General features: G+C 36.4%; 2 protein-coding genes and 1 long non-coding RNA gene across 4 annotated transcripts in view; 2 read left to right on the top strand and 1 right to left on the bottom strand.

Moving 5' to 3' along the window:
* ST6GAL2 (ST6 beta-galactoside alpha-2,6-sialyltransferase 2) overlaps window positions 1–24191 on the top strand; it is a 57187-nt gene extending 32996 nt beyond the window's left edge. For both annotated transcript variants that reach the window (XM_053455089.1, XM_053455088.1), the window contains exons 4-7: window positions 9345–9442; window positions 16153–16254; window positions 17033–17207; window positions 23866–24191. In XM_053455089.1, coding sequence (XP_053311064.1) covers window positions 9345–9442; window positions 16153–16254; window positions 17033–17207; window positions 23866–24128 — 638 coding nt within the window. In that variant the 3' untranslated portion in view covers window positions 24129–24191. The remainder of the gene's footprint in view (window positions 1–9344; window positions 9443–16152; window positions 16255–17032; window positions 17208–23865) is intronic.
* LOC128473057 (uncharacterized) lies at window positions 10205–11437 on the top strand. Its single transcript, XR_008346244.1, has 2 exons — window positions 10205–10501; window positions 11125–11437. It is a non-coding gene; the product is annotated as an uncharacterized LOC128473057 (long non-coding RNA).
* The window catches only part of LOC128473056 (pinopsin-like), a 30710-nt gene continuing 26395 nt past the window's right edge, over window positions 22036–26350 (bottom strand). Inside the window, exon 4 of the mRNA XM_053455098.1 lies at window positions 22036–22679. Within this exon, the coding sequence (XP_053311073.1) occupies window positions 22419–22679 (261 nt within the window). The 3' untranslated portion in view covers window positions 22036–22418. The remainder of the gene's footprint in view (window positions 22680–26350) is intronic.

Raw genomic sequence — 26350 nt, forward strand, 5'->3', positions numbered from 1 at the left:
GTCGCTGCTATTTGTTAAGTATTTCCAAAATCCTTGTCATGAGCCTCCTATTTTTTTCTTTATGCTTGGATTTCTCAAAACAAAGTGCTCTCTTCATTAAACAGTTGTAGGTCACCTGTAATTAGATGAAAATTGGCATTTATGCATATGCATTGCTGGTTGTTTCCCTCCATATGCATAGATAAACTGATGAGTTTACATTTGTATAGTAAATAAACCATAACATTTTGTAGTACCCGCTATGCCTAGCAATTTTCATTACAGTAAATATTTATTTACTTATCTTACTTGGGTCTTATTGGAATGTTGGCACATGGTTAAGCAATTAGCATTGGTTCTGCCTATTAGAAGATGTGCACAAACATTATGCAATACTCATTACCATTTTATTTTAACTTACCTTCTTTTATGATTGTGAGACATCAGTCTGGCTTTGGCGTGTAATACTCTTCAGTATTTTCTAACCACATTCCCCATTAAGGGATAGTCATGCATTCTAGATTATTTAAAAAAATCAGCTTTCTCTGGTTTTACAAATCACAATAAATGTAAGAAAAGTTATTACACATCTGTGACTTTAATTCTTAGGAGAGAGAGGTAAAACTGGTCATTGGTTTGGTAAATACATTGCTACCTAAGAAAACAACACTATAGGATCATTGCAGAAGGGGAATGATGGACATTTTTTTGAGAGTTGTACAAATTTACAAAATCACCAAATTTGTTAAATTTGCAACTTGTACAAATCTGAAGTCTAATTCTATTACATTATGCACCTCACACACATAATATGTGGCCCATGTGACAAGGAGCAGTTGGGGGGGGGATTTTCTAAAGTAAAGTTTGCTGTTTCCATTGAGTACAGTCTAAGATTTAAGATTAAGCTAACACACTAATATGCATATAACATATTTATCTAAAATGATAGTGTGGTGAAAACCATAGCCAGAGTTCCTAATTACAGTTCTTGTTTATGTAACTTGCTATGAAAGCACTCAGATTGATAGCTTACACTGTAAGTAAAAAAGAAGACTGTGTTTAATGTTTTTATTCTATTGAAGATTGTAAAATAAATATCAATTTCTTGGCCTGCTTCGGGCATTGAAAAAGCTAATGAAATTGAAAAGCCACAGAAAAAAGTGCTTGCACAGCTGTAAAAAGCCCCAATCACGAAATTTGTTTCTGCAAAAATAGCTTCAGGGGCTGGTCTCCAAGGGGTTTCTTCTCAAGGCATATAATATGCCAAATCAAATTTTTATGTTTTATTTTCTTTTTACCATCCTTTTTTTGTGGGGCTGAGATCCAACATTCTACAGTGTTTAACATTTTTTTATCCTTTGGCAAATTCCTTTTTTTGTTTTATTGGCTACAATAAATATCACTTAAGTTTATTTCATTGTTGAACCCAACAACAATGGTAGTTTTTAAAATCTCTTCCACAGGAACTGATATGCACATTCATAAGACAGCCAGTTGCTCTTCCTCATGCTGAGTCATGGCTTCTCAACATACATGTAGCCATCAAGGCAAGCATAATAGTATATTGACTTAAGCACAATTGGTACTACATGTTTGAAGTTCTACTTAAAATACCACGGTTTACATAGAAATTAGACATGTGCAATTGGACCACTTTCGCATCCGTGTCTCGCATCTTCTTGTTAAGCACATTCTTGTTCTCCTTTCTCCTCTCTTCTATTATCTCTTTTTTCTCTTCTTTCATCGTCCACATCTCTGCAGACATAACCTCCCAGCAAATTTCCTCCAATGTGGCAGAAGCAATGCCATTTTGGCAGAAATTCACACATATTATAAATTGTTTTATATAACCCCATATTCCGTAGTCCTGTACAAAGTGTAGACAGGACATAACAAGTAGTATCTAACATAATAATTTGACTCAACCAAGCTTACAGTCTAGAGGTTATTATAGCACAAAAATGGCAGAGCTTCCAGTGACATCCTCTCCCGATTCTCCAGGAGCTCTTTTGGCAGAAGTTGACACAAGGTTATGTTATGGCAAAATGGAGGAGCTTTCGTTGATGACACCTCCCCGGTCCACCAATCAGGAGGAGAGGACGTCATGGGAAGCTCCCCCATTTTGAAGGACATTTATACAGGGTTTTCTTAGGGCAAGCTAGCGGAGTTTCCAGTGAGATCCTCTACCTGACCTTCCAATTTTGGCGGAACTTCGCCGGGAGGTTATATCTGCAAAGGTGCAGAGGACAAAAGAAAACAGAAGAACAAGAAGATGCAAGACATAGAAGCGGAGCTGCTTTGTTTTTGTCCGTTCGTGGGGGGTCTGGCATCAATTTTAGGTATATGTGGAAAATGCTGAAGAATTTAAACTGCTAACATTCCAAGGGTAACACATTTAATTTAATATACATGTAATTTACAGACATTAGATCATCAAGCTGACTCATAGAAGATTTATTGGACTTTCGTTCTAGTCTCCTATCTGTCTACCATGACCAAGCAGTCATGGTTCCACAGAGGTTCTGTATGTTCTGATTCTTCTTTCTCAACTGCAACACAGAACTCTCCTTGTGTTCAGTGCTGTTAACATCCCCCATGTTGTTGACCTTTTTGATCAATTCCCTTGCATTGTTGGTTCTTACTTTAGACCTTCTTGGTTTTAAGTGTGAATATCTTTAAAACTGTGTGGTAGTTGACCCCACTCCCCATTAAAACTCTCAAAGACCCGCACAGCCTTTGAAAAGCAAATAATTTTTTAAAAACTGGCAAGGCTAGAATTATATCCTAGGCTCTTCCACTCACAAATCACAGGTGGCTCTTATCTTGTAGACAACATCAGATAACAATAACAATAGTAATAGTGTGTACCAAACTGACGGTAGTATAGGTAAATTGTATGTACCACATAGGAAGTCTGACCCAGGAAACATTTTTTAGGAAATTTAGAGCTAATTCTAAATTTACTGAGTTTTTTTCTAAATGAAGAAACTATTCCAGGTTACTTTATACAGCAAAAATGCATACGTAATATGTTATATATAACATATTCTGTCTGAATTCCCACTCTATCTAGTCATTTTATACCCCAAAATCCAATATGCATGTTATGCAGCTGTGTCACAGTGAGTGCTGCAGATATGCGCATGCCCTGAATGCTTATCATTTCTACTACCTTTATTATAAGTCATATAAAAGAATCCTGTCATTTAGCCTTAAGGAAGCCGCAACCCAAACTGTAATTTGTTTGCCATTTGATTGTGTCCAAATGGTTTTTGGAACACCTAAATATCTCACTGGGCAAGAAGCAAGTAATCATCCTATCTAGAGGTTTCTCCGGATGTGCACTTTTGCATCTATTTTTTTTCCGCTTGACACAAATGAGTCACTCTTAAATGCCTGTGATAGATTAGAGCTGCCATCATTATCAGGGAGCTTGAAAGGCTACAGAAAAACAAGCTAAGGTTCAGATATCCGGTTTACCTCACATTCTGTTATACTGTGTTTTAGTACACATGAAGTATACATAATTCATTCAAAGTCACAGCTCGATTTAAAATACAAATGCTTAGATTTGAATGTCCAAGACATTTAGTGTTTTGATCATATAGGCTAAATGATTTATACTCATTGGGTAACTGTTTTCCTTTCAATGCACATAGGCACTAGCTGGGTAGGAAGTAAATACAGGGCTGGGCCAAGGTACTGTGCTGCCATGCTCACGCACAAATGTATCCATACTCATACAGATCCATGCTCACACACACATCCATGCTCAAACTCACACACATACAGATCCATGCTCACACATAAACACATATCCATGCTTACACATACATCCATGCTCAAAGTCACACACTTACACATAAACGCATACATTCATGCTTGCACACAAACACTGTTACATCCATGCTAACACATAAACACTTAAACATTCATGTTCATATACACACACATACACATCTCTGCTCACACACATATACATCCATCCTCATTCACACACATACACACTCACGCACACCATGCTTACACAAACATATTCATCCTCAAACACACACTCATACATGTTCACATACATTTGCACATACAAATCCATGCTCACACATACAGATCCATGTTCACTAACCAACACTTACACATACATGCCAATACACACACACATACACAGCTTTCTCTCTGGCTGTGAGCTGTCTCGTGTTTAACCATAGGGTCATGAAACCTTACGTTACTTGACCTGCTACACTCCTGCCTCCCAGGCTCCCCCACAGTATGCAACTTCCACTAAAGGGCAGAGCATCCAGGAACACCCTCTTCCCCAGTAGGAGGAACAAAGGAGAGGTTGTCCCTGCGGCTCTGCCTTTTGCGGAAGTGCACAAGAGGCCAAAATAATGCAGATAGATTTGTGGAGAAAGATGTGCAAAAAATGCTCGATTCCCCTGCACAAATCACACTGTGATCACAAAGCAAGTCTCCATAGATTTTCATTGGGGATTGAAATGTGTGTGATCAGCAGTGAATGCACGATCATGCATTCCTTATGTAATGGCTTAACAGTGTTCGCGCCAGCAGCCCTAACAAACAATCAGCCATTAGCCTGATCTCCCACTGCAGTAAGCACATGAATAGGGTCATGAATGTATGCGATATTAATGAACTGGGTAACAAAAAAAAATGTAAGGTGCCCTACAACAAATATAAATGTGCCACAGAGAGAAAATATATGTATATTTGCCAGACAGAGATGGGGTAAGAAAGAAAGTATTACATATATATTTTATCATTAAAAATATACCTTTTTAATGTAATATTTTATTATTATTGTTATTATTATGACAGTTGTCATTACTAAAGTCCACTAAATTACATGCTACTGATGGTTACTTTCTGTGAGCTGGTGGCTTATGAGTGCACAAAATTGTGTCTGTCCCACAAAAGACAGGTCATATGGCAAGTATACGCAATATTTGTCCCCAGCTTCCCAGTCACATATACGGCCCCAAACAGCTTAACAGTGCCAATGTGTAATGTCTGTAGAAAAGGATCCCACAAAGCAGGGTAGGCCAGGCCAGGCAGGAGAACCGCAGGAGACAAGGTCAAGTGAGCCGGGTCAGAATCAGAGGACAATATCAGAGCCGAATCAGAATCTAGAAGCCAAGTCATAACAAGCCAGGTCAACAGAACCAGGAGCGGAGCCAAATCAGGAACCAATAAGCGAAGTCAAGGGCAAGCCAGGTCAAAACATGTTAAACACATCAAAATCAAGCAGGAGCACAAACTTACACCAACCAAGGGTACTAAGAGAATGAAGGTGCAGAGCTAATATAGGCAACCTAGAGCAAAAAGGAGGTATGTGAGGTTATGTGAGGTCACCAGAGTGTGAGTAGCGATCACGTGACAGGGAGGCGTGTGGTCTTCCTCAAGGGCTGCGAGGTAGCGGGTTGGGAGCTGGTGCCCACTACCTCAGAAAATTTGTGGCGGGACGGGAAGGTCACCAGAGGGAGTCCGGCTGCAGTAGACCTCAAAGGGTAATGGGACCAGAGCAGCGTGGGACGGCCATGAGGGTAAGTCCTGACACAATGTTGTGCCCAAATAGCTTGCGTCTGCTACCCTGTCCTCAAACAGCTTCCCAGTGTCATCTTTGCCCCAAACAGCTTGTCACTTGCCAGTGCCAACTTTGTCTACAAACAGCCAATCATTGTCATCTTTCTCCCCAAACATCGTAACAGTGACATCTTTGCCCCAAGCAGCTTCCCAGTGCCACCTTTGTCCCTAAACAGCTGCCCATTGCTAACATTGCCCCTGAACTTTTCCCATTGCCAACCTTGTCCCCCAACAGCTTCCAATTGCCATGTCCCAAAAAACAGCCTCCCATTTACAACCTTGTCCCAAACAACCCGTCACCTTGATTATTTGGCTCCTGCTGCCCACAAACATTATTAAGTGGTGCTGGAGCTGCCAACAACAATTATTGAACAGGCGGGCTCAACTATTTTTTGAGACAGACATCAACTTTACATCCACCTGAAAAAAATTGAGCTTGTCCACTGAGAAATTTTCATTGTAAAGTGCCGCCGCCGGATACAAGCTCTGCTGAGAGCTATGATTCTGGGACACTGCACTGTTCTGGATTGAGGCAGATTGAGTGTGGTCACCCTTGTGTAAAACTGTACAAAAGATTTGTTTCACCGTGTGTATAAGCGGATATATTTAGGTCAAAATATACTAAAAGAAAAATTGTTTCAATAAAAGTGTAATCTCAATATTGTAAAGGATAGAAAACAGAATAGTCACAGGATGGGTAGTAGACAAAATTATTTTATCCCACCATGGTTTCTGATTCTCCTATGGCTGACGAAACTATGTATCTTATCGATGATACAAGAACACCACAATTGATTACATTTACTTGCATGTGCTGCATAATTTAATGGCCGTCCTTTACTGTGTTTTGAATCAGATGCGGCAAAAAGAGATAAACCACAATCTTTCATGCTTTGTCAATGTGTGTTAGCATCCGTTGATACTTGCTGGCAATACACTAACTAAAGTTATTTTCTAAGAAATATCTGTACTTACGAAGTGAAGTATGCAAGTGGGAAAATGCTTGCTGGAAACAGTTTAAATCAATTGCTTTGTGATCAGATCAGAAGTGACATCTTCAAACAATAGCATGTATATACAAGCGAGGGTCTGTGAATAAAAAATAGCTCAGGACCTATTTTTATTGTGCTGAGATGCTGGGAAGCAATGGTAAATAAATTCAAGAAGACATGGACAGATCATTTTTTTAAATCAACACAGTCAGCAGATTGAAGGACATTTAAAAAAGTTATTTAACGTCTGCCAGGAGTGTGAATGAGTGCCTGTAATAAATATTGCCTTATACAATATTTAACAAATGGTAGACTGAGATATAAACATAAATAAATCATTAATTAATCATTAATCAGTCATGATTATGTACTCCCATTTTGCTAGAAACATAATTAATAACTAATGATAAGTGTGCAACCATTTATCTGATGATAAACATTTATTATGTGAGCAACTACCTGTTTGGCTCTAGGCACAGATGTTATTCTCTGTTATTCATGTTTTCATGGTTCATGCATATGGGTGTCCATTTTTAATTTAATGCAAGCTAATAATTTAACTCTATCCCCAGCTGCTTCTACTGAAAGCAGGGAGCATACCTCAATATGCTTATTGCACATGAATGCTGTTTGAACAATAATGTTTTGCTAGGATATGTGGAATTAAATGCTGCTTCAATGACTTCAGCTGGAGTTTAACTTTTTCCTTAGGTGAACAGGGAGAGCAATGTATTTCTGTTTAATGTACTTATCGCTCTAAGCAGTAGGAGTTTTAAGGTCGCTTACATGTTTGTATGGTCCAAAATGTACATGTAAAAATATGTAAATTTACTTGAACTAATAGTCTACGCATATTTTTGAATCCCCTAGTAGATATTGTTTTCGGTTGTATGTAGTTTTTGTATGGTCATCACAAACCAGGCATTTTCTCCACATTACCATTACTGTATAATTAGGCGATTGAGCCAAGCATCTTCTGCTTTTGGTCTCTTTATGCATATGGTGTAAAGATGTTTAAATTCAGAGTGCTTCTTTGAAGAATGTATTGTAAATCTGTTAGTGTGCAGAAGAATACTTCCTTTTAATATGGCTAAAAATATTTGTAATGTTCTGAGATTCCTTGCCAGTGGTGATGCATTAGTATGGTCTACGCCAGGGGTAGGCAACCTTCGGCTCTCCAGGTGTTGTGGACTACATCTCCCTTGATGCTTTGCCAGCATTATCACTGTAAGAGCATTATGGGAGATGTAGTCCACAACACCTGGAGAGCCGAAGGTTGACAACCCGTGGTCTACTTCTTATTTTGATCTTCTTAAGAGAATACATTTCCAGAAGTAAACTGGAATACACTCCCAGCTATAGCATTTTGATTGTACAATACAGTTTATCTTCATTAAATTGGAGAGCTGAAATTTCAATAACATGAGTTGTAGCTGGTTTCCTACACATTATGATGCCCCTATACTAGAAACAGAGAGTTTCAAATAATAGAAATAATAATGTCCTATAATTTGTGGCGTGAACCTGAACAGTTGTACTTATTTGTTTTCCTTAAACTTTATATGTTAAGCGAACACAACGGATGTGATTTGCTAAATATATTTAAAACAATGAGATAACTAATTAAAAAAATCCATGAAGGGAAACTTCTGCAGGGCTTTTCACATGACTGCAGTGTGTGTTTCTAATTTCTGAAAAGTATCTGTATCTGTGTATTCTCTGTGTAAAGCTTAGCTATCGGTGTAGGATATTATACAGTTCTACAAATATAATCACCTCCCAGACTATGAATATTGACCTGAATATTTACATCTACCAGATCATTAAGAGAATACCTTCTTCTCCAAATCCGCAGTCTGTTTTAGAATTATTCTCCTTAACCTCATCCTGCTTTATAAATGAAATTCTGTTCATAAACATCGGCTCTTTATCCTGGTTTCTATATATTTTCATTTTGTTTCTCAATGAAACAGTGAGATGTTGAGATCATCACGTATTATAAAAAGGCCGGAACCTGCTGCCATGGATGACATTGCTGACCTCACTGTTTAGGGGATAGTTTACATCAAAACAAAAGAATTTCCATTCTCTGACTTGTGTATCATTGAATGCCCTGTGTAAAGCATAATTAAATTGGTGAGATGATCTTCAAGAAAACGAAATATTATATGCGAATATCCTGGTCTTTTGGCAGGAAAATGTCATTAGTTTGGACCTTCCTTCATAATGCATGGTGAAGGCTACAGTATAAGCTAGAATAATTGATCTCATCTACAAACTCACAGTTGAGCGAATGAGGCCCATAAAAGCTAATGTTCCATTTGTGGAAAATCTAAAATACTGGATGCCAGTAACAGATTTTTGGCAAAGTAACAAGCGTCCAACACAAGTACCTTGCTGTGCCCTTCAGTAGATCGACTAGCTTTCATAAATGTCAGCCACATAAAATATCTGCTCCTTTTTCCTTGTCTTAAGTAACAATAATACTTGTGTTTTGCCTTATTCAAAGAGTTATGTATATTTTTAGTGTTACTTTCTTTTAACAAGCTGTGTTTATTTTGAGTAGGATTTTTGTATATTATGAGTGCAGCTAGCTCAGTATGACTATCACAGCTGTCGTTAATGGATTATACTGATGCATTGCCAGTTCATTAAGCATTGAAGGGGGTTAATGGAAATCATGCACTGTGCTTGTGTTCCCATGCTTTCTAATTTTATTACTTTTCACTCACTTAAGTGCTTTACAAGTTTATATTTATCTTTTTGTATATTCAGATGCACATGATGCTGTGCTAAGGTTTAATTCTGCCCCAACACGTAATTATGAAAAAGATGTTGGAAACAAAACCACCATGCGGATTATAAATTCTCAGGTAAGCTTTTTGTTCTGTTTGTACTTAGTGTGAAAAGAATAATCGTATGTAAAGAGAAGAATGGTCTACAATAGTCTAGATGCCAGCAAACGCACTTACAGGACAGGCTTAAATCAAGGTGTTTTATAAAGTGGTGCTCTCCCATTATACAACATACTTAAGGTGAACAGAAGAGCCCTAGCTACTGTATAAGGATACGATTGTGCAAAATTATAATTTGGATTTGGGGGACTGCAAAATTCACTGGTGGGCAATGCAGATATGGATGTAAATATTTTTTGTCCACATTTTGTCATCTTTTCTATGATGTTTTGCAACTCTTTTCAGCCCACTGTTTGTACCTGATGTTCTTAAGATACATGATTTTTCAGAGTTTTAACTAATGGAAGAATATACACAACACTCTTATGTACCCTTCTGCCATTCAGGGATCTGTTCCCTGAACAGGGGGGAGGGTGTTTGAAGGTAAGTTAAATATGTAAAGTTCATGATATCAGTATACATTATGACTTGCCAACCCTAGTTAGCTACTGCCACAAGAAAAGCTGTAGTACCTTACTGTAGATAGATCTCCCTGGATAATGAAATTAAGAAATGTCCCCATACAAGCTACACATTATGCACGATTCCCTAAAATAGATAATCTGTCGAATCATTTCTAATCTATCACCTGTCTCGCCCCAATGCCAGCAGTAAACTGGTATTAAAGGAGGTGGTTTAGGGCCTGGTGAATAGGAAAAAGATCCCAAGTACCTGTCAAGTGAAACTCACCCGTAGCAACAGGCAGCCTATCATTATGAAGCAGGAATATAAAAATACACTTGATTGTAGCGTGTCTTTCTGTGATGTATGTTATACAATGGCTTGATTACATATACAGCTCCTTTTATGTTCAAATATATGTGTAGCTCAGTGTAATTTACCCATCATTTGAAATGTATAGTGAGTGCCGTTTGTGGTACAGTTAAAAAAAAGCTTTTTGAAGAAATGATTTCAATTGAGACAATATTTTTACCTTTTTTAGTGTGATTTACATATCTTTTGTAATAGATCAGGGGTGTCCAAGTTTTTTCTGCAGTGGGCCACTTCATCAGAATTATATACGTGCGAGGGCCGGACTAATTTTTCACTGTGAGAAAATATGGCCTTTGATAAAATGTGCAGATTAAAATAAAGTAAATGACACTAAACCTTTACTTTTCCTCTCACTCATTTCTGGGCCTAGAAAGTTTTGTGACTACAAATTCAGGATTCTGGATAAGTAAAAATGAAATAGTTCTATTTATCCTAGGGATACACTGAAATGAAAATTCTGGACCAAAACTGAAAATTAAGGGTTCACTTAGCCGAAACCAAAAACGACCCCCCCCCCACCTTTATAAATAATAAAAAATCCCACATCCCCACATTAACAATGTTAATATATATATATATATATATATATATATATATTATGATTGTTAACAGCAATCTCAGGCATACCCAGATTTCAGCATGTACCAGCATGTACTGGTTGGCTGGGCATGATAGGAGTGTGATTGCTGTCAACAATCATATATAAATTAATATTGTTATTGTATTTTTTTGTCAAATGTTGGTGTGTTAACCACACGTTTATTAAAAGTAAATAACACACCATAATTGGACAAAATTGATAGGAGTGTGATTGCTAACAGCAATAGCTGCTTATTATTTTCTCTGTAGAAGTGGCAGCTGTAAAATTTCAGATGTAAAAGCCGGTGAAACCTGGCTGCAGATAACAGTCAATACACAAACGGCTTTTGAAAATATACCCCCAAGCATAAAATCATTAGGGGAAGACGCTAGCTCGTGGTACGTTACTTCACTGGGATACTGACACAGACCTACCTTTTTATCTGTAACATATCTAATCATCCTCAAAATAATTACATAGTTACATAGGCTGAAAAAAGGACACGCGTCCATCAAGTTCAGCCTTTCCCGCATCTGTTAATTTCCATTGATCCAAAAGAAGGCAAAAAAATCCAGTTTGAACCCCTTTCAATTTTGCAACAAGCTAGGGGAAAAAATCCTTCTAAAGTCTAATGATAATCCCTTAGCAAAACCTATTATCATATTATCATTATCAGGCTGTGTGGCATTGCTTTAAAGTGAAAAACCTTTTTCTAGTCTTGTTTTCGTACCTGTTACATTTATTAATAAATAAAATATATTGATACAATTGTATAGAAGACTGTAAAATGATCAGCTGTGTTGTATGATGGAACAATACTGACTCCATGTGGCCACTGCTTTGCACATTGTCCATTATTAATGACAATCAAATAAAGCAGATCTGAGGCCTGTTTCTAATCATACCCACCTACGATGGAATACATTTAACAAACATGTTAGAAATGTCTGTTGTAATGCTCCCTCACATCTGCATTTTCCGCATTATGTACCTATTTTGAAGCAAAAAACCTGCTTATTTGTTAATCTTTCACAGGCACTGTATGATGTGTATCAGGCGATAATTTGCTTTATTTAAGAAACAAGAACATTTTAGCCAATATTGTATTTTAAATACACTGACTGAAATTTTAAAATATGGATACAAATCATACCATTCAAGTTATTACTGAAAAGTGAGGTCTTTTACGGTTCAGTGGTAAAGACAAGAAAATTGCCCATTTGTGATAAACCAAGACTCTATAAGGCTACCCATTGTTTGACATGGAAAGAGAAGTCAGTACTGATTTTACTGTGAAGCCAAATTAACAGAAACTAAATACATTAAGGTGACAAAATACAAACCAGAAGAATCAGAGGGAATTATTCAAATATTATAAACACTGTACAGTGAAGGAAAAAATTATTTGATCCCCTGCTAATTTTGTACGTTTGCCCACTGACAAAGACATAATCAGTCTATAATGTTAATGGTGGGTTTATTTGAAAAGACAGAATAACAACAACAAATCCAGAATAACACATTTGAAATAAGTTATAAATTGATTTGCATTATCTTGTTTTTAAATATATTCTTTATTAAATTTTATAGAAAAAAACAATACAGTAAAAAAAGACAAAACAAACATATATTACATAAAAGACTAATAAAAATTCCTCATACTCGGGTATTTACGGGGAATAACCCCAAATATATAATATAGCATATAAAGTATATAAAGCTCTTAATCATACGGTGTCTCCAACTTTATCTTGACTTTACTACCATACCCATGAGGTAGAGAAACATATAACAAATTGTGTTGATGGAAAAAACAGGAAATAGGTAAATAGATAGAGTCTTACTCGTTGGTCGTTAAAGATTTTTTCTCTCTGGGGGGAGAATTGTTTCAGCTGATTAGTCCAGGGGCTAATTATTATAAGAAAGAAGACTAGATGTTATGATATCATAGTCAAACAACTTTCCCAAATCCGATGTTTTTTTAATGATGTGGAGTTATTCCTACACACCCCTAATTCCATTTTAATTGTTTCTTAAATTTAGTCCATTCAAAATCTCCATTCTGTTTCCACTCTCTGGCGATAATTTTTTTTACTGCCACACAGCTGTGGATTGCAAGGGCCATTTTCGGTTGGGACATTGTAGGCCAAGATAAGTGTAATAGAACTGATATAGGGGTGCTAGGAATACTAATGTTAGCTACAGTCTTCAAGTATTTTATAACTCTATTCCAAAATGTTATCAATTTTTTACATCCCCACCAAATATGTAGGTATGAACCACAAGATTCCTCACAACGCCAACAAATGTTATTTGTGGCGGGAAACATCCGAGCTAAAGTGGTAGGTACGTAATACCATCTATTAATAACTTTATAATGTGCTTCAACAAGAGATAGATCATGAACCCATTTGGTAAGTTTAATAAATGATAAGTGCCAATCTTCTAATGATATCAAAGTATTCAAGTCCTTCTCCCACTTCGAAATATTGACATTTGATGGTGATGGGGAGTCTTTTAAAGTAATGCATTTGACACATTTAGCATATGTCTTTTAACATCAGGTTTTTGAAATATTTTAGCGATTTCATCTTTTAGTTCTCCCCCAGAGAAATCCAGATGATTTTTTAGACAATTTTTTATCCTAAAATATTTAAAAATATTTCTGTTAGAGAGGTTGTATTGGAGATTTAAAGTTATAAAGGGCATGATCTTCTCCTCTATTAATAAATCATCTAAGAAAATAATCCCAGCTTGTTCCCACTCTGTAAGTGTAATATCTTCAATAACAGATTCAAGTATATGTATTTTCAAAGATTTAATTAATTTGTCCTTTAGACCAATCTTATTCCTTATTACATACCATGCTGGAATTATTTTAGTTAGAATCATGTTTTCCTCTTTAGTAGTCTTATTTGTTTCAAAAGATTTAATCTGCCATATAATGGAATTTAAATTCTTCCTCCTGCAAGCCTCAGATTCAATTTTAAACCATCCTTGTTCTAAATAACTATCTGATTGGGTCTTAGCTATATGTAGCAGTAGGCTAGCCTCATAATATTGTTTAATCAGGGGGAAACCTGTACCTCCCTTAGAAGTTTTAAGGGTTAATATGTTTTTGCTAATTCTTGGTCTGGTGCCTTTCCAAACAAAATTTTGGAAGTTTGTTTGGAGTATTGCTAACCAACTTGGGGGAATAGTCAGTGGTATCATTCTAAAGAGGTATATCCATTTAGGTAGGATGTAAGATTTGATGATGTTAATACGGCCCCACCATGTGAATTCAAGGTGTTTCCACTCTTTTAGTAATTTAGTTAATCTCCATAATTGTATTAATTTGTCTAGGAATTTTGATACCTAGATATGTGTAATCTTCTCTAGTTTCTGTAATTTGAAAGTTCTGTTGAATTATCTCTGTTTTTTATTTATCAATATTAATAAACTGAGCAACAGTCTTATCCCAGTTTAATTTATAATTGGAGACATAGCTGTATTTATTAACTTCTTGCATAAAAGCTTCCATGGAAACTAGCGGATTTGTCAAAGTAACTATCACGTCATCTGCGTATAGAGCTATCTTTAAATCTCCATTTCTCAAGTGAAGCCCCTTAATGTTTTCGTTTTTTCTAATATTAATGGCAAACGGTTCTAGAGATAAGATGTATAAGATAGGAGAGAGAGGACATCCCTGTCTAGTTCCATTTTGCAGCTCAAACCAATTTGAGCATAAGTTAGTTCCTACGACTCTAGCAGTTGGAGAAGAATATAGTGCCATAATTACAACATGTAGCCAGTCTGTTATTCCGAATGATGATTTGCATTATCTTGTAGGTCAGACGTTTCTTGTAGTTGGCCACCAGGTTTGCACACATCTCAGGAGGGATTTTGTCCCACTCCTCTTTGCAAATCCTCTCCAAGTCATTAAGGTTTCGAGGCTGACATTTGTCAACTTGAACCTTCAGCTCCCTCCACAGATTTTCTGTTGGATTAAGGTCTGGAGACTGGCTATGCCACTCCAGGACCTTAATATGCTTCTTCTTGAGCCACTCCTTTGTTGCCTTGGCCGTGTGTTTTAGGTCATTGTCATGCTAGAATACCCATTCATGACGGCTGAGGGAAAGAAGTTCTCACCCAAGATTTGACAGTACATTTCCCCATCCATCATCCCTTTGATGTGGTGAAGTTGTCCTATCCACTTAGAAGAAAAACACCCCCAAAGCATAATGTTTCCACCTCTATGTTTGACAGTCCAGATGGTGTTCTAGGGGTCACAGGCAGCATTCCTCCTCCTCCAAACACGGTGAGTTGAGTTAATGCCAAATAGCTCGATCTTATCTGACCACAACACATTCACCCAGTTCTCCTGGCAAACTTCAGACGAGCCTGTACATGTGCTTTCTTGAGCAGGGTGACCTTGCGTGCGCTGCAGGATTCCAGTCCTTTACGCCGTAGTGTGTTACAAATTGTTTTCTTGGTGACTATGGTCCCAGCTGCCTTGATATCATTGACAAGATCCTCCCATGTAGTTCTGGGATGATTCCATATAGTTCTCATGGTCATTGAAACTCCACGAGGTGAAATCTTGCATGGAGCCCCAGACCGAGGGAAATTGACAGTTATTTTGCGTTTTTTCCATTTGCGAATAATCACACCAACTGTTGTGACCTTCTCACCAAGCTGCTTGGCGATGGTCTTGTAGCCCATTGCAGCCTTGTGTAGGTCTACAATCTTGTCCTTGGTATCCTTGGACAGCTCTTTGGTCTTGGCCATGGTGGAGAGTTTGGAATCTGATTGATTGATTGATTGTTTCTGTGGACAGGTGTTTTCCCTTTTAGAGAGTGCTCCTAATGTCAGCTCATTACCTGTATAAAAGACACCTGGGAGTCAGACATCTTGCTGATTGATACGGGAATCAAATACTTATTTTACTGAGTAGAATGCAAATCAATTTATAACTTATTTGAAATGCGTTGTTCTGGGTTTTTTTATTGTTATTCTGTCACTGTTCAAATCTACTATAAAATTATAGACTGATCGTGTCTTTGTCAGTGGGCAAACGTACAAAATCAGCAGAGGATCAAATATTTTCTTCCTTCACTGTAACACGATTTTAAAACTAGTGATAAAAAAGAACAATATATACTTTTCCAACTGTAAATATTTACCTTATTTTGATGAGCTATAGAGACCTGGAACACTCATATCTGGTTTAGTTGTCTGGCATCTACATTCATCACCACAGTATACAAACAATGCTTAATTTCTGTAATCCCAGATTCTTACCAACCCAATCCATCACTTCGAGGACAGCTCCCTGTACAAAGATGTCACTTTAGTTGCTTGGGATCCTTCGCCATACTATGCAGATCTCCACATGGTAAGATATTGTGCTCAGTATACATATACATAAGAACTTAATATAAAGCCTAATCATCTGAGATCTTTGGACCAACACTGATTGCTATGTTATATATTAACAGTTTGTGGTCTGCAATAAAATACAACTTTATGTTCAACCCACATTTATGTATTTTATTTTCAAGCATGATATAGCCGGTGTGGCTTGTCAAGAGTGGAGGGGTATAAGCCTGCTCAAACTATGTTTCCACATGCTTCCTTAAGCACACTAAATTTATAGACTGTAGGGTAGAGTAAGGTAACATATTTATGAGGTAGGGAGCATATTTCCTTCTGAAGAAAGCTTATGAAACCATACTTTAGCATTCAGCTGCCTACCGGATACATGCAGCTACACTCTACAAAAGTCTTGGCAACTTGACATATTTTTGGTCACCAAAAAACTACCATCTTCTACAGAACTCATGTCTTCAGTGGAAAAAAATCTCATCTTCATTGCTGTCAATTACAATTTATTTGTTAAACACGTGTTGATCCTAATGTAAATAAGGTTGTGTGTAATTTAATTAACTTGCTAAAGGTCAGCGTCCTCATGCCTGGCTGAATATTCGACCATTTAAAATAGGCAGGAAAATACGCCGTGTTCGAAGTTACATTAATGGTTAACTAGTGTTTCTTATAATTAATGTTGTCATTCTTTAAGTAGATTTCTTTCATATCCAATTAATTTCCACTCCACTGTGTGACCCAGAAAATATCTGATTGTATTCTTCTGACCATATCTTGTGTTATTTCAGTGGTACCATAAACCAGACTACAATCTGTTCCCCCCATATGAGCAACATCGTAAAAAGAATCCAGACCAGCCGTTTTATATTCTTCACCCAAAGTTTACGTGGGAACTGTGGAAAATCATTCAAGAAAACAGCAACGAGAAGATACAGCCAAATCCCCCTTCCTCTGGTTTTATTGGTAGGTGTGTTTAGCATATTGATTAGTAACATACTTGAATTAAAGCACAATACTATTATTAGGTGGAACCTTGAGTTCAATTTGAAATGGCTCCTATTGATTGAAAAGTAATTATACTGCACTGAATTAAAGCTCTTCATCACAGAAACAAGTGCAAAAATACTTTGTAAGATGGAAAAGTCCGGCCTTCATATGGACATCAATTAACATTTAACAAGGTCACAATGCCCAAGGGTACATTAAAATGCAGCAAGCTTTAAAGAACCAAGTTACAGATTAAAGTTTATGTGCTCAGTACAACTGAAAGTTTATTGTGTGAACGGTACTTAAGTAACGTTGCAGAGAGAACTTTAGCGCTGTTTTCTCTCAAGGATAACGTTTCACATCCTTTGCTATAAATAATGAAACTTCATATTTATAAATAATAAAGGTTGTATTAAAGCACTGTGTGTTCTATAGAGGTTCATTTAAGGAAAAGTCATGCATTTTTTTCCTGTTTTTCTGGAGTCACTCACTGCAGTCACCTGAGCCCTGTATAATATTTTAATGTGACACTGTGCAAAATGGCTTGGCCTCACCTGTATATATATATATATATATATATATATACACTCACTGGCCACTTTATTAGGTACGCCTTGCTAGTACCAGGTTGGAACCCCTTTGCCTTCAGAACTGCCTTCGTTCTTCGTGGCATACTTTCTACAAGGTGCTGGAAACATTCCTCAGAGATTTTGGTCCATATGGACATGATGGCATCACGTGGTTGCTGCAGATTTGTCGGCTGCACATCCATGATGCGAATGCCCCATTCCACAACTTTCTAATGGTGCTCAATTGGATTGAGATATGTTGACTGTGGAGGCCATTGGAGTACAGTGAGCTTATTGTCATGTTCAAGAATTCAGTTTGAGATGATGTGAGCTTTGTGACATGGTGCATTATCCTGCTGGAAGTAACCATTAGACTATGGGTACACTGTGGTCATAAATGGATGGACATGGTCAGCAACAATACTAAGGTAGGCTGTCATGTTTAAACAATGCTCAATTGGTACTAGGGGGCCCAAAGTGTGCCAAGAAAATGTCCCCCACAGCATTGCACCACCATCACCACCAGCCTGAACCGCTGATACAAGGCAGGATGGATCTATGCTTTCATGTTGTTTATGCCAAAGTCTGATCCTGCCATCTGAATGTCGCAGCTGGAATCGAGACTCATCAGACCAGGTGACGTTCTTCCAGTCTTCCATTGTCCAATTTTGGTGAGCCTGTGCCAATTGTAGTGTCAGTTTCCTGTTTTTAGCTGACAGGAGTGTCACCCGGTAATGTCTTCTGCTGCTGTAGCCCATCTGCTTCAAGGTTCGACGTGTTGTGCGTTCAGAGATGGTATTCTGCATACCTTGGTTGTAACGAGTAGTTATTTGAGTTACTGTTGCCTTTCTGTCATCTCGAACCAGTCTGCCCATTCTACTCTGACCTCTGACATCAACACATGCCTAAAAGCATTGAGTTGCTGCCATGTGATTGGCTGATTAGCTATTTGTGTTAACAAGCAGTTGAACAGGTGTACCTAATAAAGTGGACAGTGAGCGTGTATATATATATATATATATATATATATATGTTGTGTGTGTGTGTGTGTGTATATATATATATACACACACACACAACATATTTAAGAGTCGGATGACCCAGAAATAAGTTTAGAATTTAATCACTCCAAGTGCGTGGGATTGTTAATTTCATTATGCAAAATGGTATCGTCTGTGTGCCAATATGGCTTTAGGGATTCAAGCCCTTTTCTGTGTAAGAGTGTATTTTCAGTGAAATTGTAAATAGTGATATTATAAAAATAATAATTTTCAACAATTTACACTAATCTAAGCTTTTTATATTCTCAACGGATTTTGGAAAAGGATAAATGCAATAATTTAATGTTATGGCTTTTTGCCCTGAATTTGGACCAACTAAATATGCAGTAAGTAAGTAGTAGCAGATGGGACAAAAATGAATGCCAAACATTCCGACTAGTTATATTATTGTCAGTGTCACACAGAAACAAAAATGTGTCAACAATGTAACAAATTGCAATCGTTCCAAATTAAACATTTTTTTTTTTTACAAAAATAGTACAAAAATAATTATGTAATAATTTAAAATAATGCAAATAAAAATAAATAAAAACAGCAATACTGTGTTCATATGAAGGCTGCAAAGAATATAAAATATTAAATATTTTTTTATGCTTAGTGGAGACTGATGACAAATAATGCTACAATTCTGGTTTAATGTGTCAAATTACATGTACATTTTTAGACAATGTATACATCAAAACTATATTTTCTGTCTCACATATACATATGCATACAAAATATGACATTAATGATTTGTTTTTTAAACATGCAGGAATAGAGGTTTGTTCAAAACTGTACAAAACATGTTAACATTAAGAATACTGTAATACTGTGTATTTCAGACTGTAAAGAAGGAATTACTTTAACAACTGTACATTATCATGCAGCCATAATACACATTTGTGCTCATGCCATACAGCAGCGAAGAAGTAAAGAGAGAGCGGCGTAGGGAGTGTAACAAGTTGTGTGAACATACAAGCCAGAATTGATATGGCCATTGAGTTAGAACACCTTTCCTTTTTCCTTCAGGTATTATCTATGTATTTTTCAGAAAAAAAAAGAGCAGAATGTCACTTTAAAATACCTCTTTGTTACTGTACCGGCGGCTGTTGCCCAGTTTCAGGCTTCCAGCACTGTCTGGTGTGCTGGGAACTTATACATAGGCACTGGGAGCACTGGGAGTTCCAGATTTAACACTGACAGCACATCTCTGTGGTAAAAAGACGCCAGCCTTGACATGTCTCTTTAGATCACATAAAAACACTGCATAGCATGGGGAGACAGAGTGAGGGAGATTATAACAGCCTGCAAATTGGGCATACATGTACAGGTTTGTAAATATAATTATTTTCATTTAGAATTCTTTTTTCAAGATTCTTTTTCTTAAACAGAGGAACTAAGAACAGGTACAGATTCTAATAGAAATAAAGGAAAAAGTCCAAGTTTTTACTAGGAATAAAAACTTCCTTAAATTACAGCTTCTCTTTAATAAAATAATAATAAAACACATTTTTTCTGTTTAGTTAAATACTCTACATTTATTAAAGACTGTATTTTTTAATCTTCCCATTTATTACTTTGTACATCTTAAATTATGACCAATGAAAATCAGGTTTTATGAGTTAGAGATACATAATTTATTATGCAATCCCATCATGAGGCTATATATATATATATATATATATATATATATATATATATATATATATATATATATATATTTATTTATTTATTTATTTTTGCATTTTTGTTTCCAAGCATAGAGGCCCTACAAATAACTTTCAAATTTTGAGTCTGACTATTTTAGTAAAATATATGGGTAACTAATTACATACGCAGAAGTCTTGATTCTCCCATTTCATTATGTGCAAGTTAACTTGTATTTTACTTTTGATTGTGCTTGCAATACCTTTTAGGCACTATAGTCTCAGGCACATCCCCACACCTTCACACCTTTCCACGTTTCCCAAAGAAATCACAATGTTTTTCAGGACATGTTTCCTGTTATGACATAATTATGACATCACTATTCTCTTGAGGGAGCAATATAGTGTCCCAAAGAAAGACCGTGTTCACTGGTATCCAATTATAAAGCAATGTACTAAGTGTTTCCTTTGCTGCACATAAGCCAAAATGTCCACAGTTATGAGGGTAATGATGTTAATACCCATGAGGCTTTCTGTCTGCACTTTACAAATTGAAATCTAGGTGTTAGGCCCCCTAACCTACATTGTACAGTACAAAAAAAAAAGATTTCAGTGTTTTCAGTGAATCCACGATGGTCTCATATCTGCTAAAGGAAGGCCGTGATAGTGTTATTTAAATGTACATTTTGCCTTATTCTGTGTTACGTAATAAGTCAACCATCAAATCTGGGCCGCTATGGGACACCAAAAACAACATGATTTGCATGAACTCCTATAAGTAGTTGGTGATGGGACTTGCAGACACGAGGTGGAAGCGTGTGGTTGGAAGGGTTTCATCACTCACCTACCACAGATGGCACTGAACCACTCAAAATGCATTCATGTATCTGTATAAAACAGCCATGCCACTTTTTATATAACCCCCCCCCCCCCCAAAAAAAAAAAAAAAAACGTTTTTATACAAAAACACAGCCAAGTCACTCTTGGCAGTTTTTCAACTCAAACCAAAATGTTTAAAGGCAATACAGCTTATGTTGAGCATCGTGTGCAGTGCAACTGCCCTTGCTTTATGCATCCCCACATAGTGTGCTTCACTGGTCTCTGAAAAAATATCACAGCTATCTCTTTACTTCAAATATTGCGGGACATTCACAGAATAAATACCATGGCTTGACTTAAATGCAGCAGATTATGGGGTGAATGTAGTTTCTAATCACACAGGCAGTTCTGTTTATTCCTTGATCTACTGTTTGCCGACACCTCTGTATCAAGCGTTTATGTAGATGTATTCCTGTACCTTTTAACTGTGAACACAAGCTGTTGCTCTTAACCTGACCATTAGCACACAAACTACATAACATTAATGTTAGTATGTACAGCGGGAGGAGCGCATACACAAAACAGAATGTCTGTATTGTCTCTATTAGTAAGGGAGGTCTAGTACGTTACACAGTGGACTTAAACATAAATGTCAGGTATAACTATTTTCTCACCATTAGGATTTACATACAATTTCCATTTCAAGTATCAGTTAAGTAAAGTGTTAAAGTATGTCACATCAGCCATTCACAGTCATCAGCCAATAGAAAGGGTTCTTAGACAAAGTCTGTCCCATAAGTGTACAAACTCATTCCAGATGAGGTACCATTCATGGCATTCCTGTTTGTTTACTGTTCCAAACTTGTTATTTTATCAATAAAAACCCTTATTTGTATTTCTATTTTCCTATCAATTTTTGACCATAACAAAAACATATTAGCTCACATATTAATATCCATAAAGCTTGCAGAGAATTATACTATTTTATATTTCCCTGGAATGTCCATAAAATAATGGTTGTTCTCAATGTTGCATTGAGTCAATATCTTTTTGGACCTCTTTGGTTCTTGAAACGCACAAATTATAATACCTAACTGGACAAATGCATTGTCACAGAGCTATTTTAGGTGCAGAAATAGAGCTCTCTTTTGAAAGGGGCAGAGTTGGGTCGGACGTTGTCTGGTTGTCTGGCTTTGGAATACAAGGCACCTTTTCCGAGTTCACTGGTAATCTTGTGCCTGCAGGGTCTCCCGCTGTGCTATTGAGTCTTTGATTCAGCTGGATAACAGTCAGATTAGATTGATATTGGGATTTCCCCTCTACTGGTGACTTAGGGTGGCAGTGGAAAAGCAGGAGAAAACACTTATAGAACTGTAGAAAGAAAAGACACAGGGCAATTAGTTATAAACAATGTTATGATGTCATACTCATTTAAATATTTAATTACATTCAAGATTCTGCATCTCTTTCTTTTCCCTCTCTGGAAAGGACATTGACGTTTTGATTTTGTCTCATTCTGTTTTTCATTTATTCTCTATTATTATGATGATGAATGTGTGAATAAACGCCTAATATCTCCTCTATTAAGTAATTTTAATATATTAAATTTATGAATCCTCAATTCAAAGACACATATTGAATAGATGTGATGTTGTGAGCTTTGAGTGATTATATGGTGTCTTTATACAATGCAAATGAGTGATTGAACAGCTTTTAGCACTTCAGCTTTATGCAGGCTGTCGTCCAACAGCAGCAGACGGGCTGTATATTGCTCCAAACTCAGCTTGCATGGTCTGCATGGAATAACAGTAGAGTCTTTATTGACTGGAGTACAAATTCTTCATCCTGTAATGTAACGGTGCATTCTTCTCACTGTATTGAACACAGCAATATCTTTTTTGTGTTGTATTAAACATTCCTTATTCAGTTATGCTGCTACGTTTTTAGGATGTTGTGAAATGATGGTAAACATTACTTTTCTTAGATTGTATCTGCATCCTGAAAATGTCATTAGATTTCCTGCCGATAAATACAAAATGTTTGCTGTGACCTTTGGTGCCTTCCATCTCCTCATTCCCACGCTTTGCTAATGGCTCCTGGCGCGAGTTTATACGCTATTTACCTTATTTGAATAATGCATAATCTAGCATCTGGACTATTGAACTTTATAGGCCAATTATCCTGAACCCCTGCTTGGCAAACAGAGAGGTGACTGTAAAAATACAAAGTCACACATTTTGTTCCCACTCCTCCTTGTAAGGACTTTCGTTCTTTAGCCTGGTATGGAACGAACTGAGTTTGATGCTTGTTGTATCAATTAGATAATTATATCATGTTCGGTATGGTTTTCTATGTATTATTTTTCAATTATTTTAAAGATAGGTAGATAGATAAATGATGCCAGACAGTTCCAAAGACACCATTGATTAAGAAAAAAAAAATGTGAGCTGTACATTTCACTTCTCATATAGGACCTATGTATATAAAATGCATATGCCTTAATTATATTTATTTTTTTAGCTTCTGTTGTATTAATTTTTTTTTGTTTGTTTTAAAGGAATCCTTATAATGATGTCAATGTGCCATAAAGTACACGTATACGAATATATCCCATCCTTCAGACAAACAGACCTTTGTCATTATCACGAGCAATACTATGATGCAGCGTGCACCCTGGGAGCCTATCATCCTCTGCTTTACGAGAAAATGTTTATTCAAAGGTTAAACCAAGGCTCGGAAGAAAATCTTCTCCGGAAAGGCAAAGTCACTTTGCCAGGCTTAGGTTCAATACAGTGTCCCTCACATGACCAAATTACTTAAGGGCACAGAGTCACTTTCTTGAAAATCATGTGCAATAAGTTGCTACTGCTCTGTCAACAAAAATACTTGAAAACATAATTAGGATCATTGAAGATGATCATTAACTTTTAAAGGACACAGAAATGTCTGTCTAAGCCATTGACTATTTAGAAGTTGTTTGAAATCAAGTGAAGCTTAGCTCATGGGTGGGGAAAGTTGCAAATGTTTGCTAGTTAGGCAGAAAAAAATATTATAATGTGGATCTCGGCGTTGATTTATCTATAACGTGCCATAACTGTTACCATGTTGTTAGGAAGTTGTCAGCTCTCATTATGTATTTTAGACATGAACCAACATTTATCACAGAATGTGTGACCTTGATATTCTGTAGTTGGAATGTGTTAAATTCATGAAATGTTTATGTAGCTCATTATAATAGTTTCAAGAAGATATTACATATTATATGTAAAAGAAGGGCACGATAGAGGAAATGAAGATAAAATGGTATATACATATATATATATATGGTATAGTAAACATACTATACAAAGTTCTGAAGATGTATATGGGAAATTCCGAATGCATTATTTAACATGAATATTACATTACATATTGTACTGTTCCTCGCCACCATGTGGATCACCCGTATCATTACAAGCAGTTTTCTTACATCTAGCCAGTGTCATGTAATATGCCAGATGTAACTCGAGGAATAATTATACGATCCAGATAGCCTTAATGTCATTATACCTTTTCAAAAAAAACTTACATCAGAAAATATTATCATATTATGTTTTACCCAAAGCATTATAATTAAGAATGATAAAGTTTTCTAATGCGGATAATTCATATGTGATTTTTTTTTTTTGAGGGGATGTGGATTCACAGCTGAGCACGTTTTGTTTTTTGAGGGTCTTACACAATCAGCAGTAACACGTACCCGTAAATTGCGAAAATAAAAGGCAGCCATGTGACTGTGCGGCCATATTATCATAGGCGGCATTCAGATAATACAAGTCATAGATAAAATCGAATAGTATTTAGTCATCTGAGTGACCTTGCATCAAACATGAGCCTCAGCTTGGGTGTAATACTTGTATCAATGTTTCACTGGAATCTTCTGTTTTCTATGGGATTTTCTTAAAAAAACGTGTACATCAAAAAACATTTACTTCACCATAAAAGACTGTGTTGATGGATTACTGATCAAGAACTTTAAATGCTCTTTTTGTATTCTTAATATTTTCAATTAGAAACCAGGCTAATTTTTTTACTAGCTTTGATGGTTTTGGTAAATGATTTTTTTTTAAAACTCTTTGGCTTATTGTCCATCCGATACAATTTTTGAAATTTAATTCCATTTTTGAACAGTGTTTGTACACATTTTAACACTTTTTCTATTTTAGTTTTGTATATTTTTATGTATGTACAATGTAAAGATTATTTCATGTAAATAAATGATTTGTTTTATTTGTATTGTATGTGTATATGTTTTTTGACATACAGTCAGTTATACCTCTTGGGAAAAATGAGTGAAATAATTTGGGTACTGTTTTAATAGATTTTAGTGATGGACCTGGGATAGTGAAACCTTATCCAATCAACAAGACATCATTAATACAATAAAATTGTGTATGTTCTAAAATTGACCTGTTACAGTGAAGGCTTATCCAATTAACAAGTTATCACCAAAACAAAGAACTGTATATGTTTGAAATGTTGTATAAACGTCATGAACAAGCCAGTACAATAAAAAAAGGAGTACGCATTTTAAATATGTAGTGGTATTTTGGCACAGGTGCCTTAGTTGTGAAAGCACAATGTAGAGTGAAAGAAAGACTACCATACGACCATGAAAACCTTCTGTTTTCTAGAATCTAGCGATAACGCCAATAAATTATGTTTAATTAACAACCCACAAAATGTATTCAGCTCCCTCGCTAGATTACAGAAATACCCTACATGTATAGGTTATTGCCTAATTTACAGGGCACACCACATGGCACGCTCATGCCATGACAGCACACAGAGTAGGGTAGGCACATAGAAAATAAAGGGTTAAACAACATAATACACTGTCATTCCCCATCGCCTGGCATGGGAAGGATGAATGGCGGTTCCTGTAGACTACCTCAGCCAGTGCCCTGCACACACCTCTACTTTCTTCATGACGTTCCATGGTGTCGTGGTAGGTTTTTGGGCACTTGTATTTAAGATGCTATGGAACGTCATGAAGGTTTTAA

Source organism: Spea bombifrons, chromosome 2 (assembly GCF_027358695.1).
Source record: "Spea bombifrons isolate aSpeBom1 chromosome 2, aSpeBom1.2.pri, whole genome shotgun sequence".
NCBI lineage: Eukaryota > Metazoa > Chordata > Amphibia > Anura > Pelobatidae > Spea > Spea bombifrons.